This window comes from Mesitornis unicolor, unplaced genomic scaffold (genome assembly GCF_000695765.1).
Source record: "Mesitornis unicolor isolate BGI_N332 unplaced genomic scaffold, ASM69576v1 scaffold12849, whole genome shotgun sequence".
Taxonomy (NCBI): domain Eukaryota; kingdom Metazoa; phylum Chordata; class Aves; order Mesitornithiformes; family Mesitornithidae; genus Mesitornis; species Mesitornis unicolor.
The window spans coordinates 2,529-14,273 of NW_010206648.1; the positions used below are offsets into that span (position 1 = coordinate 2,529).

The 11,745-nt window shown below is 51.7% G+C and overlaps 1 protein-coding gene across 1 annotated transcript in view; it reads left to right on the forward strand.

Moving 5' to 3' along the window:
- ALKBH5 (AlkB family member 5, RNA demethylase) overlaps nucleotides 1-10,835 on the forward strand; it is a gene marked incomplete at its 5' end in the record, with an annotated part of 13,355 nt that extends 2,520 nt beyond the window's left edge. Inside the window, 3 exon segments of the mRNA XM_010191852.1 lie at nucleotides 3,780-3,860; nucleotides 8,385-8,540; nucleotides 10,172-10,835. Of these exon segments, the coding sequence (XP_010190154.1) occupies nucleotides 3,780-3,860; nucleotides 8,385-8,540; nucleotides 10,172-10,355 (421 nt within the window).
- Nucleotides 10,836-11,745: the final 910 nt, after the last annotated feature.

Sequence of the window (11,745 nt, forward strand, 5' to 3'; positions counted from 1 at the left end):
TAGGTGTTCACTAGTTTAATCCACAGTTAGATGTTCTGCTTTCCAGCAAATAATAGGCTTTAAAACAGGGATTATTTCAATTTGGGTACAGCAGTTAACAGATACTTAGCACTCACTTAAGGGAGATTCTGCCAAAGTGATTGTTCAGTGATGATACGATCCTGGCTGGATGCAAGTTCCTCAGATCCTCATCTCCCCTCTAACCCCAGCGATTTGGGAGCAGTGGGGCGAGGTGCAGACCATGGGTAGGGTGTAGGGGTGCATCTCCGAAATCCAGCGCTTGGTCCTGTTTAAATCAACTCCCCAAACTTGGCCGTTTCTCCTCTTGGTAAACAGTTGCCGACAGCAGTTACCCTGGAGATGGGAGACGACGCGGATAGAAATGCCATGCCTGTAATGCCGGCGATTCGAATCTTGCTGGGTCAGTGGCTGGTGCGGGGGGGCCCGCACGCGTTTGGTTACGGGCTGGGAATCGTGAGGATCTGAAGAAAGCTGTGGGATCTCCGTCTCTCCCCAGGTCATCTCTGTCCCATTTCTGCTCTCAGCACCCATTTCCAGTTTGTCCTCCTGATTTTGTAGCCACCTCCCTGACAGAGGGGCTTCCCCATATCCCTCCCTTGGCTTTATTTGCCTGCGGTGAGCAGGCTGTGCTGTTTGCAGACAAACAAACTCGCTGGGAAGTGTTGGGATCTCAGGAGGACAGGTTAGTGTTTAAAAGCTGGCCTGGAGACTCTCCTGGCTGGGCTGTGCACTGCTGCCAGCAGGACAAAGGCTAAGCCACCCCGTCGACCTGCGAATGAGCCCTTTGCTCTTCCAGCAAGGCACTTTTTCCTCTCCTTTTGCATCTGCGATAAAGATTTGCTCCTGTGGCTTTGGACACCTCAAGGAAGACTTTTTCCAGTGCCCATTTCTCCTGCAGCCCTGGGAATTGGCTGCTCCTGCAGGTGTGTCCTGCTACAGCCAGTGTTGCTCTTCTCAGGCAGAATTAAGTTGGATTTAAGTCCTGTCCAACATCTGCTGCCTGGACCACGTTTGTGGGTTTTCTTCCTTTTTTTAAAAGATAATTTGGTAAGTATCAATCCATAGAAACAGCGCTGCAGCCGTAAGTAGCAAATCGCAGCACCCAGACAGCTTTTGTTGAACTGCGGAGCGTTGCATCTCAGCACCGTGGTTGGAAATAGTGCAGTTGGCCAAAGCAATGAATGCCTAAAGGGAACATTTCCCAACTTTTGGGAGTTTGTAGGCCATATGGGCTTCCCTTCTGCAGCTGGCGAGTGCTCCAGGTGGTGTCCCCGCTGTTTGTGATAGCGGCGGGAGCGCGGTGATGTTTGTCTCTCCTGTTGTCTCGAGGCACGTCTGATCGTCGCATAATCGGAGCTGGTTGGGGTCTCTGGAGGATGAGCCTGCTTTCTTCCCAGCTGGAGGAGCCTCTCCTCATCTGCTTGGATTAAAAGCTTTTCCAGAAAAGTCTGATCCCTCCGAACAGGCCGTTGGTGCAGAGGAAGTTCTGCGTGTGCTGGTGATGAGGCAAATAGATCTGTTCAGGCTCTGCTTGAGCCGGTCGCTGTCGCATCCGTGGTTTGTGGCAGCAGTTTTCCTGAACCACAAGTAAAGGCTTGAGCTGTTTGAACCCTGTGATGGGCTGGGTGTGAGGTCCCCCTGCCTCTGAGCTGGCCTGGCTGTTGTCAGCCCCTGGAAATATTTCTCTTTAGAGACTGCAGAACTTCAGGGCCTCCTTTCTGGTGATGTTTGTACAAAAAAACCCCCTGCTTTCATCCACATACGAATCAGTTTTGTGACTTTTCTGGACTGAAAAAGAGACGTGGGGTTATGAAGTCCAACAGGTTGGGTAGGAGTTGGGGTGTGAGTTGAGGGAGCGCATGGTGGGGTCCTCACCGCCCCGTGTTCATGTGGGAAATGCTCAAGGCTGGACATGTTGTACCTGGGTGTTCTCATGGGCTGCACTTTAGGGTTTTCCTTACCGAGTTATTTCTTACCTCGTGCTTTGGGGTTGTTCTTTGGGCAAGAAATCTTTGGGTAGGCCCTCAGTATTGTTCTGGGTGTTTTGTTCCACCTTGTGTCCCTTCACCCGTCATTAGGATGGGGCAGGGGCAGACAGCGGGTGAGAAGTTCATGTTTTCCCACACCAGTGTGGCACTGGGGCAGACTGGTGAGTCCCCATTAAGGCCTCACATAAGGGTATTGAGGCTGTTGCTTTGGTGCTGGGACCATGAGCTCTGCCTGATGCTCAAAGTGCACTGGAAAGCAGATTCCAGCCTGGGGAGTGAGAAGGAGCAGCCAAGCTGACACCTGGTGATGGAGAAGACCTTTTCCTGATGTTCAGGGCGACGCTGAGGATGTGCTGAGTTGAATGCTAACGTGGGTTGATATTCATGAATTCGCTGGAGCTTGACGCAGAGATTCCTGGAACATAATAGAGCATCATTAGAAGCCCCTTCGCATAACGCTGCCTTGTTTTGCAACGCCCTGGCGGCCGGGGGGATGGACACGAGCCCTTGTTTTAACTGATCAGGTTTTAGACTCTTAACTCTCTTCTCAAAGCAGTAAATCCGTCTGAGAGGTGTGCATTCCTCGGCGAGTGGGTGGGTTATCTAACCAGATCAAGGAAACCCGGTCCTGTCCCCAGAGAAGAGCTGCGTGTGCGTGATCCGGTCTCCGCTCCAAGCGTCCTGAATAACCTGCAACCGGTGACCCTGGCCGTGCTCCTGCAGGGCTGGCAGCAGCTTTGTGATAAAGCCTCGGTAGGGAGGTTTTCCTGTCCTCGCCAGCCGTTTTGGGAGGCTCTGGAGGTGTTTACCTTCTCTTTTGCCCATATTGGACTGCAGAAAGATCCTCTGTGAACAGAGCCTCTGCAAACAGCAGGTAGAGGGCAGGCCTGTCTCTAAGACCTCGTTAGCACCCATGCGAGTGATGAGATGTGCTCCTGGCAGGGTGGTTGGTTTGTCTGGGCAGGTGTGATGGATGCTCTGCCCAGAGCCGCAGCGATCTCATGTGCTGTGCTGGACCCCAAGGAAACTACTCCTGGGTGCTGTGTTGGCCATGGCTTTTCTCCTGTTTGCTGGAAACATGGAGTGGGTGAAGTCATCTCGTACAGGGAAGCGCTCTCCTGCTGCATGCTGATGTAGCTGCTCAAGCCTGGTTTAGTTTTCATTGGCCCGTGTAGCTGTCTGGCCTTCTGAGGGAGGTTTTGGGAGTGCAGCGCGGTTTGCAGGTCTGCATTGCTCCTCGTGCGTTGTGTTGGGGTTGAGCTGTGCTGGGGGTGGTGGTTGAGGATGTGCTGCATGGGAGGTGGTGGGGAGAGCTGACAAATCCCTTTGGTGCTGGTGCACAATCGTGTCTGGGTACACGGTGCATCTCAGCCGTGAGAGATGGTTTTCCTTGAGAGAGTGCATAAGAAGATGCTTTGGAGCAATGTGCTCATTTTTTCCCCTGTCACTCTTTAATTTCTTGGTAAATGAATTGACTGAATTTACACTCCATAAAGTCATTTTCTACATATCTCTATTTCCCAGTGTTGTGGCAGTTTCCTCTGGTGTACGCTAAAAAACTGACTCCAAAAGATAAGGGGAAAAAAAAGCCCTGCCTGTCCTCATTCTTTCCTCAAGTTTTTTCCTTCCTATAAGTCCAAGTCCCATGTGCCTGGGGAATGGAGGAGGAATTCCTGCTATCACTGGCCAAACCGAGCTGTTGGGGCTGGCAACTGCTTTCTGCTTCTGCCTGGCATCTTTCTCACAGTGGCTTTTTGTTTTTGTTGTCAGTGGGTATGCAGCCGATGAAATTACACACTGTATTCGACCACAGGACATCAAGGAGAGGAGAGCTGTCATCATCCTGCGAAAGTGAGTGTTGAAGCCCTCCGGACAGTAAGATAAACTTGGATGTGATGATGTGATGCTTCCTAAGGTGCTTTTAGAGAAACACTTTAGAACTGTTAACTTCCTTGTTAATTTGCTGGCTTGATCTTGCCTCTCGATTGGTAGCTGCAAACAGCCAGGATTTCGTGTTTTGGGCTACATATTCAGGGGCCAGATCATACAATACCCATGTGTGTGACTTACCTGGGTGGTCCTTTCAAGCTGATGCTTTGATGAAGGATCTCCTATAAAGCAGATACAGTTTTCTTGGGAGCATGGATTTCATTTCCTGGGAAGGAAGGGAAACAAATGCAGTGAATTCAGTGATGCGTTTACAGAGCTTGTCCTTTGAGTCAGTGTTGGGAAGCCAAGTGTTGTGAGCTGCATCACACACTTCCTGTTCTAGGAGATACACAGTTGGCATTTCATCAGCCAGCTCCTAAGGCCTTCAGAAAGAAAATGGAAAAGACAAAAATCCCAAACCAACCCCACCCCAAACTCCTCAGTATAACCTGTTCTTGTGCCCAGAAATGTCCTCTCTCATCAATTCCTTCTATCAGGAGACTGAAAGATGTGACTACCATGTGTTGATCCGTGTTGGTTTGGCTTAGAAGGTGTTAGCAATAATTCTGTTGTCAAGCAAACTTTTTGCAAGTGGAAACACACGAGATTTGGGTGCTGAAAACCCACATGGAGGCATGGGCATGAGGGCAGGGCTGCAGCTGTGGCCCAGGCTGGCATAATGCTGGCTGGCAAGTGGTCTGGATTCAGACTTGCCGAGCCTTTGGCCAGCTTAGTTGGTTTCAAAACAAGTCTGGCAACGTGAAGATGTGGCACAAAGGCAATGTTGGACATCTGGCTCGAGAGAGCCATGCGATGAAGGCAGGAAAATAGCAGCCCTGAGGCGTTAGCCTGGCAAAATCAGCGTGGATGCAGGGAGGCAGGATGAGATGTGACAGGTGATGGAGTGGGATGAAAGCCAGATTAGAGCCAAACCACCCATAGCTGGTTGTTGCCACATGAGGTTTAAGGTGAGAGGGTTGCGATAAGAACTAAAAGGCTGTTATGTTCACGTTGTTGGTTCCTGCAGCCAAGGAAGAGCTGTGTGGGTGCTGACAGGCACCGGTGGAAGGCATCTCCAAATCCTCTATCTGCTTTAATTGGGCTTTGGGTTAGAGAAGCTGCCTGTCCTGGGCTGTGGAGCAGTTCCCTAGAAAAGACAGACTGTTAAATAAGCTAAAGCTGCCCGAACTGGCGCAGATACCCAACGTATTTGTTTAAACTGCTTCGACCTCTTGCTTTTGCCAGCCTCTGTAGGCCCAGGGCGTCGAGTTATTTCAGTCTAGCCTGGCTGTCCTCAAAGCACAACTGGGCAGGCTCCTCGCTGGCTGAGATGCAGCCACTGACCTGGTGCATCGCTGCTGAGCAAACCAGGCCCCTTAGCTCCTAGCAGAGCCGCACTGGCTGTTTTTGCTCAGCCAGTCTGTAGCAGTGTGTCTTTGTGTTTTCCCCCTGTTTTAGGGGCCTGATTCACTGGGCATTACAGCAGAAGTGTCTCTGCCCAGTCATAGCAGACAGCAGTGGGCTGACTTGACTGGCAGGCTGAGCGAAACCACAACGGGGTTTTTCTCTTGAGCAAAATAGAAACCCCCCCGGTGATCATTCCTGGGTAATCTCCACAGAGCTTAGCAGCCCTGGCGAATCCATGGCAATTGCCCGTTTGCCAAAGGGCACGCTCCGATCGCTGCCAAATAGAGCTTATTAATTGCTGCTTATCCCTTGTGACGGCGGCCGTCTCCTCGCCGAGCCCCGCGTGCGCGCACGCACGCACAGCAGCGCTGCGGTGACCTTTGTCTGCGCTCGCGTCCCCGCGGCATCGATTGCTGCGGCGAACGCCGTTCCCTGGTCCCGGATCACGCGACTTGGCGCAGTCCGAAATAGCGTGTTATGCAAGCAGGAAAAGAGCTACTTCCGCTGGTAGCCTGCTGCCACGAGAGAGCAGCCAGCGGCCTCGTAAAACTCCTTTTCCTCGTCTTTGTGGTAAGGATCAGCCTGCAGCTTTCCAGCAGGATCGCATCAGTTCGGTCATACAGCAGCATAAGCTTTGCTGCAGCTATGAGCTGCAATATTCGGCTGCCAGAGCCTGCTGGGCTCCAGACGTTGGAGTCTGGGTCTGCTCTTGCCTCTACTCCGAGTGCGTGGTTCGGGAGACGGCTTTTGCTGGTGGCAGCAGCAGAACAAAGCTGTGTGAGTTTTGCAGGATGCTCTAGAGCAGCGTGGTTCCCAAGTAGGTCATAAACACTTTGGTGCTGTAGCGGGGTGATGGTAACGGCATTTGCTGCGTATCAGAGTGCAGGAGCCAGCAAGGTTTGGAAGCACTTGGAGCAAGATGCTGGGGAGGAGGAAATGATGCTCTCGATTTCATGAGATGCTGGAAGAGGTAGGAGGTAAAAATGAGACGGATTGAAGCAGGTCTTGAAAGTCGTTTCAGGGGGTTTATGCTGCCATTTGTAAGCACTCCTTTGTAAGTAGTTACGTTCTGTTTAAATTGAGCTTTGGTAGGTAACATGCTCTCCATTTTCACAGAATCACAGAATCGCTCGGTTGGAAAAGCCCTCTGAGATCATCACGTCCAACCGCTCCTGTCTACCCCCTAAACCATATCCTTAAGTACCTCATCTACCCGCTCTTTAAACACATCCAGGGATGGTGACTCCACCACCTCCCTGGGCAGCCTGTGCCAGCTTCTGACGACCCTCTCAGTAAAGAACTTCCTCCTTCTCTCTAACCTGAACCTCCCTTGGCACAGCTTGGTGCCGTTTCCCCTTGTTCTGTCCCCCATCACCTGGGAGAAGAGCCCAGCACCCACCTCTCTCCAAGCTCCCTTGAGACAGTTGTAGGTGGTGATGAGGTCTCCCCTCAGCCTTCTCTTCTCCAGGCTAAACAAGCCCAGTTCCCTCAGCCGCTCCTCATCAGGCTTGTTCTCCAGAGCCCTCCCCATCCTTGTGGCTCTTCTCTGAACATGCTCCAGAATCTCAACATCCTTCTTGTAGTGAGGGGCCCAGAACTGAACACAGCACTCGAGTAGTACTCGAGTATTTTAGTACAGCCTCTCTTCGTCCCTGCTCCTGCAGCTCGTACCTGCATGGCTCTGTGGACAGCCAGAGCGTGGCTGTTGCAAGCCTTGCCCTTGCAGTGTATTTGGTGGTTTGTTTGTGTTAATTGCAGGCCGGTAGTTGCTGTTGTATTTGCGAGGTGTTTAAACCACCAGACATGTCCGAGGCAGGATCTGCAATACCTGTGGTGTTCACCAGCTCCAACCTGGCAGCTGCCTGCAGAAGTGCTCCTCATTTCTGGCACGCTGGGCAGATGTGGGCCGCTGTGCCCATCTTCGCATGTGCCAGCCTGGCATCACCCTGGTGAACTGAAAAGGCTTGCCCTGATGGTGGAGAGGAAGTCTGGCAACTGGATGGGCTTCCTAACAGGGGTTTAGGTTGGGAGTCTCCTGTGGAAACCTCCTCAGCAGCTAAAGCTCAGCACTAGAGAGCAAGCAGTGGTTCTCCCCTTTCTTTCACCCAGACCCCTCCATATTTGCCCTAATTCCAAGGAGGGACTTGGATGCTGCAGCAGCAGCAGTATCAGGTGCCTTTCCTTATGGGAAATGGCTTGGATCCTTCTGAAACTGGCAGCTCTGGAGCATTGGGACCACCTTTTAGTGTGTTTTGCCCATTCTTAGACTTCAGTCTGTGTTTGGGAAAAGGCCTTAGCGGTGCCTGTAAGTCGAGACCAGTGCTGTGCTGTGAGATGGTGACAGTGCCACGATGAGACGCTGCGCTGTCGAGTTTTCATTCCCACTGCTCTGTCTGCTGCCTCACTCCTCGTGTGCGTGGTTACGGTCACTCCTGGGCCAGCGACAGCGATGGCTCTGCTCTGGGACGAGCTGTGCTTGCTCTGGTGTAGCTGGAGCATGTGCTGCGCTGCTGGAAGGGATGTGGTGCAGCTCCTGTTTGTGGACCTTCTCCTGACTCCTGCTTCAACTCTTTGACCCTCTTAGCCACGCTGAGCAACGCCTGACCTCACGAGGTCATGAGCCAGTAGGGAGTTTCCAGATAGCAGCAGTTACTACTGGAGTAGGTGATGATGAATTTCGCAGGGCATCTCCCAGGTGGCTGAACTGGAGCTGCGAGTTATTGACGAGTCACCGTGATTAATCCCAGGGTCTCCAATGCCTCTGCTTTGCATCTCGTAACTGGGATTGCAGCGAGCCCAGCACCGTTGGTGTTCACCACATAACCGCACGTGTTCCTCCGCCTTCCTCTTCCCTCTCACCAAGGCAGCAAAGCACCAGGAAGCTGCAGCTTGTTTTGCTGTTGAGTGTAACAGTCCTGACCCCCTTCCTAAACTGCGTGGTGGGGATTGAGGGTTCTGCTTCACACAGGCGTCTGCTGCAGCGTGGTCGTGGTTCTGGAGAAACACCTTGCAAATTCTCTTCTCTTTCAATGTTTGCAGAACAAGACTAGATGCGCCTCGATTGGAAACAAAATCGCTGAGTAGCTCTGTGTTGCCACCAGGTTATAACTCTGACCGCCTGTCGGGAAGCAACCGGGACCAGATCCTGAAACCAAAGCGGTCCCATCGCAAAGCAGACCCCGATGCTGCTCACAGGTAGGACGAGCTCTCCCAAAAGCCGTGTTTTGGATGGTATCTCTGGGTCAGTGTCTGATGTTTCTGGCTCTCAGACAAGAGGGGCTGCACAGCACACATAAAAACCTCCTAATTTGCACCTCCCGGCTGCTTTCTGTGGTGTACAGATCCGTTTTAGCAGAGTGAGGTTCTTTAACCGCTCCTCCTAGGCTTGCAGAGGCTAAGCTCTGGCTGTAAGCAGCTTACATTGTTTATCCTGTGAGTGGCATAATGAAGAAGCAATAGATTTGGCTGGCTCTTGATAATGCAGTCATTCAGAACAATAGTTTCCCTGCAGCTAATTATTTTTGACCTCTATTGCCAAGCAACCTGTGCAGCTGCGTTAAACTATATTATGAAAACAGTCTTGGGAGAGGATGGGAGGTTTTTTGCTATCTGGGAGAGGTGAAGGTCTTCTTGGGAAGCTGTTTTGGTTGCAGAGCTGGATGTGTGTGTGTTTGTATGTGTAAGCAGCCTGTGAATGTGTAAACCTGACCTTCAGGGGAGCTCCTCGCTGAGGTTTCAGACAGCTTGAGCTCTGCAGCAAGGCTTCCCTCAAGCACCACCTTGCTCTGTGTGAACGTAGTGCCGGCTGTCACGCAGTGTTTCATGTGTTCTTCAATCCCAAAGCTTTCTGAGGATCGAGACAGCTTTCTCTGCACCAAAAGTTGGCTTGGTCACAAGGTTTGACCACGGTGCCATCCCAGCCCGTGTTTCAACCTGTTGTGGAGGAAGGAGGGTGGGGATGGCTTTGTTTATGAGCAGTGTTCATTCACCTGGACTCAGACTCGCTGGGAAAATAGATGAAGAGAAGCTGGCCTGTGATTGAAGCTCACCTCTGAGCACGCAGTGGCCTGGTGTATGATTAGAGACGCGGTCGTGCAGGACAAATCCGCAGGTCTGAGAGCTGTTTTTCAGCCTGACATGACCTTATCAGGGTGGGGGGACTTGCACAGGCTCCTGCAGCAGCTGGGTGGCAAAAACATGTTTTTCTCTTCCTTTGGCCTCAAAGCCTCCAGTGTAAGGTGAGTAAATAACGTGGATATCAGATGGTGGTGTCTCTTAGAGGATTTTGGCAGTTGCCAGCTGGGATAAAATAAGTGGTGGGTGCAGCCCACAGCTCAGTCCTGCTGCAAAGCGATCACAGGTGAGAGCAAGGAAAATACTTGCAGAAATAACAAGTGTGTTGTGCTCCTGTTTGAGAGGAGTAGCCAGAGGACAGAGCAGTTTGGAGCTGTGGTTTGATCCTGCACCACAAGCACCCTAAGAAGGAGCTCAGCTCTGTGCTGCGACTTCTGCTGGAGGAGAGACAGACCCCTCAGCCCAAGGGGTATTTTGGGCCACGAGCCGTGCTTAAAAAGAGGTGACTGGGCTGGTTGGAAGTGTTTCTGGTGGAGGTAAAGACCAAAACGTGCCCTGGGAAGGGGAAGGACTTGCAGCACTCAAAGCAGAGTTGTCAGCCCCGCCATGGGAGGTGCAGCGTGGTGATCTGCCAAGTGCCCCGGTCAGTCGTATCGCTCAAACTATGCCAAACTGCAGATGGTGTCAGCACGAGGGAATGCCTCAGTCCTGCCCTGGATGTGCTCTCACTCCCTCTTTCTCTCTTTCCATAGGCCACGGATTCTAGAAATGGATAAAGAGGAGAACAGGCGCTCGGTCCTCTTACCAAAACATAGGAGACGGAGCAACTTCAGCTCCGAGAACTATTGGCGAAGGTCTTACGAGTACACGGAGGACTGTGACGAGGAAGAGGAGGACGGCAGCCCAGCCAGGAAAGTGAAGATGAGGCGACACTGAGGATTGCGCTTTCCAGGCTCGTGGAGCTGATGAGATTGGCCTCCAGTCTGTGAAAACTTTCTCTTCCCTCTGGCTATCTTCCATCTAGCTTCAGTTTTGGTTTTTCCTTTCAGGCTGAAGAGTAAACAGGAAGGATCTAGCGATTTTTGTGGTTTTATGAATGGAGGAATGCTGAGACATACGTAAGGATGGAACATGTCCAGCGCACGTGGTGCCCTGAGTCATGGGGCAAACGGGCATCTCTCCCTTAGGAAGCAGATAAAGTTATGCCAGGCTGTTTGTTGGGATTTCTTTTGAAAACACCAAAAAGTTTCACTGTTTCGTTGCGCAAGATTCAAGAATTGTATTTTTGTTGGGTTTGTTTTTGCTTTAACTTTTTTCTTCCTTTCCAAATGTTCTAAATATGATGTTTGACCCCAGGAGCTGAAGCTCTCTGTGGTGGCCTCGTATTCCCTTCACCAAAGGGCTCCTTGGTCTGCTCTTACTGAGTTGTTGTTGGGTTGTTTTGTTGTTGTTGTTGTAAGGGCGCCCTGCAGTAACTGGAAGTTTGAAGCTTTGCAGACCCCTCTTACTGCGATTGATTTCAAAGAGTTTAGGACATTTTTGTTGCACTTTAGTACCAGTTTTGAAATGCCATAGGTTTTCCTTTCCAGTCCCTTTTCCCAGGCTGGCGTGGACTCAGCCTTGTGTCCGAGAAGAATGTACTTAAGCTCTGGTTTCTCAGTGCTGCTCTGACCAGGGCTATATTTTGGTTGAGGAGGAAGGAAACACGGCTGCCTTTGCAGAGGCTGGCCCAGCATTGACCCCAGGTCCATATTGGAGCCCCGGGGGCTGGAGTGTGTGATGGTGTTGAGTACATGCTGCTTCCCAGAGCTGGAGAGAGCAAAGAGGAGTAGGAAAGACGCTGTCCTTGTGGGACCCGCTGTGAGAAGAGCTCTTCTCCACTGGCTTTTGGATCCCTGCCCCTTTTAGGTGGAGAGAACTGAGACGGTGCCACATCCCAGCATCCCATCCCAAGGGATGGCCGTGCTGGCAGAGCAGGAACAGACTCGGTTGCGCTCCGTCCCCCCCCGATGCTGGCTCTGGGAGCGGGGACACTGCAAGGCTCTCGTTTGGCTCCAGTTCAGCAGCTGGTGCCCATCTCCTCCGGGCTTATTCCTGGGGTCAGGAGTTTTCTGTTTGCAACAGAAAATGCTGAGAAGATCCAGGCGTTTGGCCTCGCAGCGTTGGTGCTGGAGTCTGCCGCCTTCCTCTTCTCCCACCCACTTTGCGTTAGCCCAGGCGGAAGCCTCGGTGTTTGCAAAGTTTGGGGCCCAGCACCATATTTAGAACTGAACTTTTAAGAGAAACTTCCTCCAATTTATTCTTTGAGCCCAAGTGTTGGCAGTTG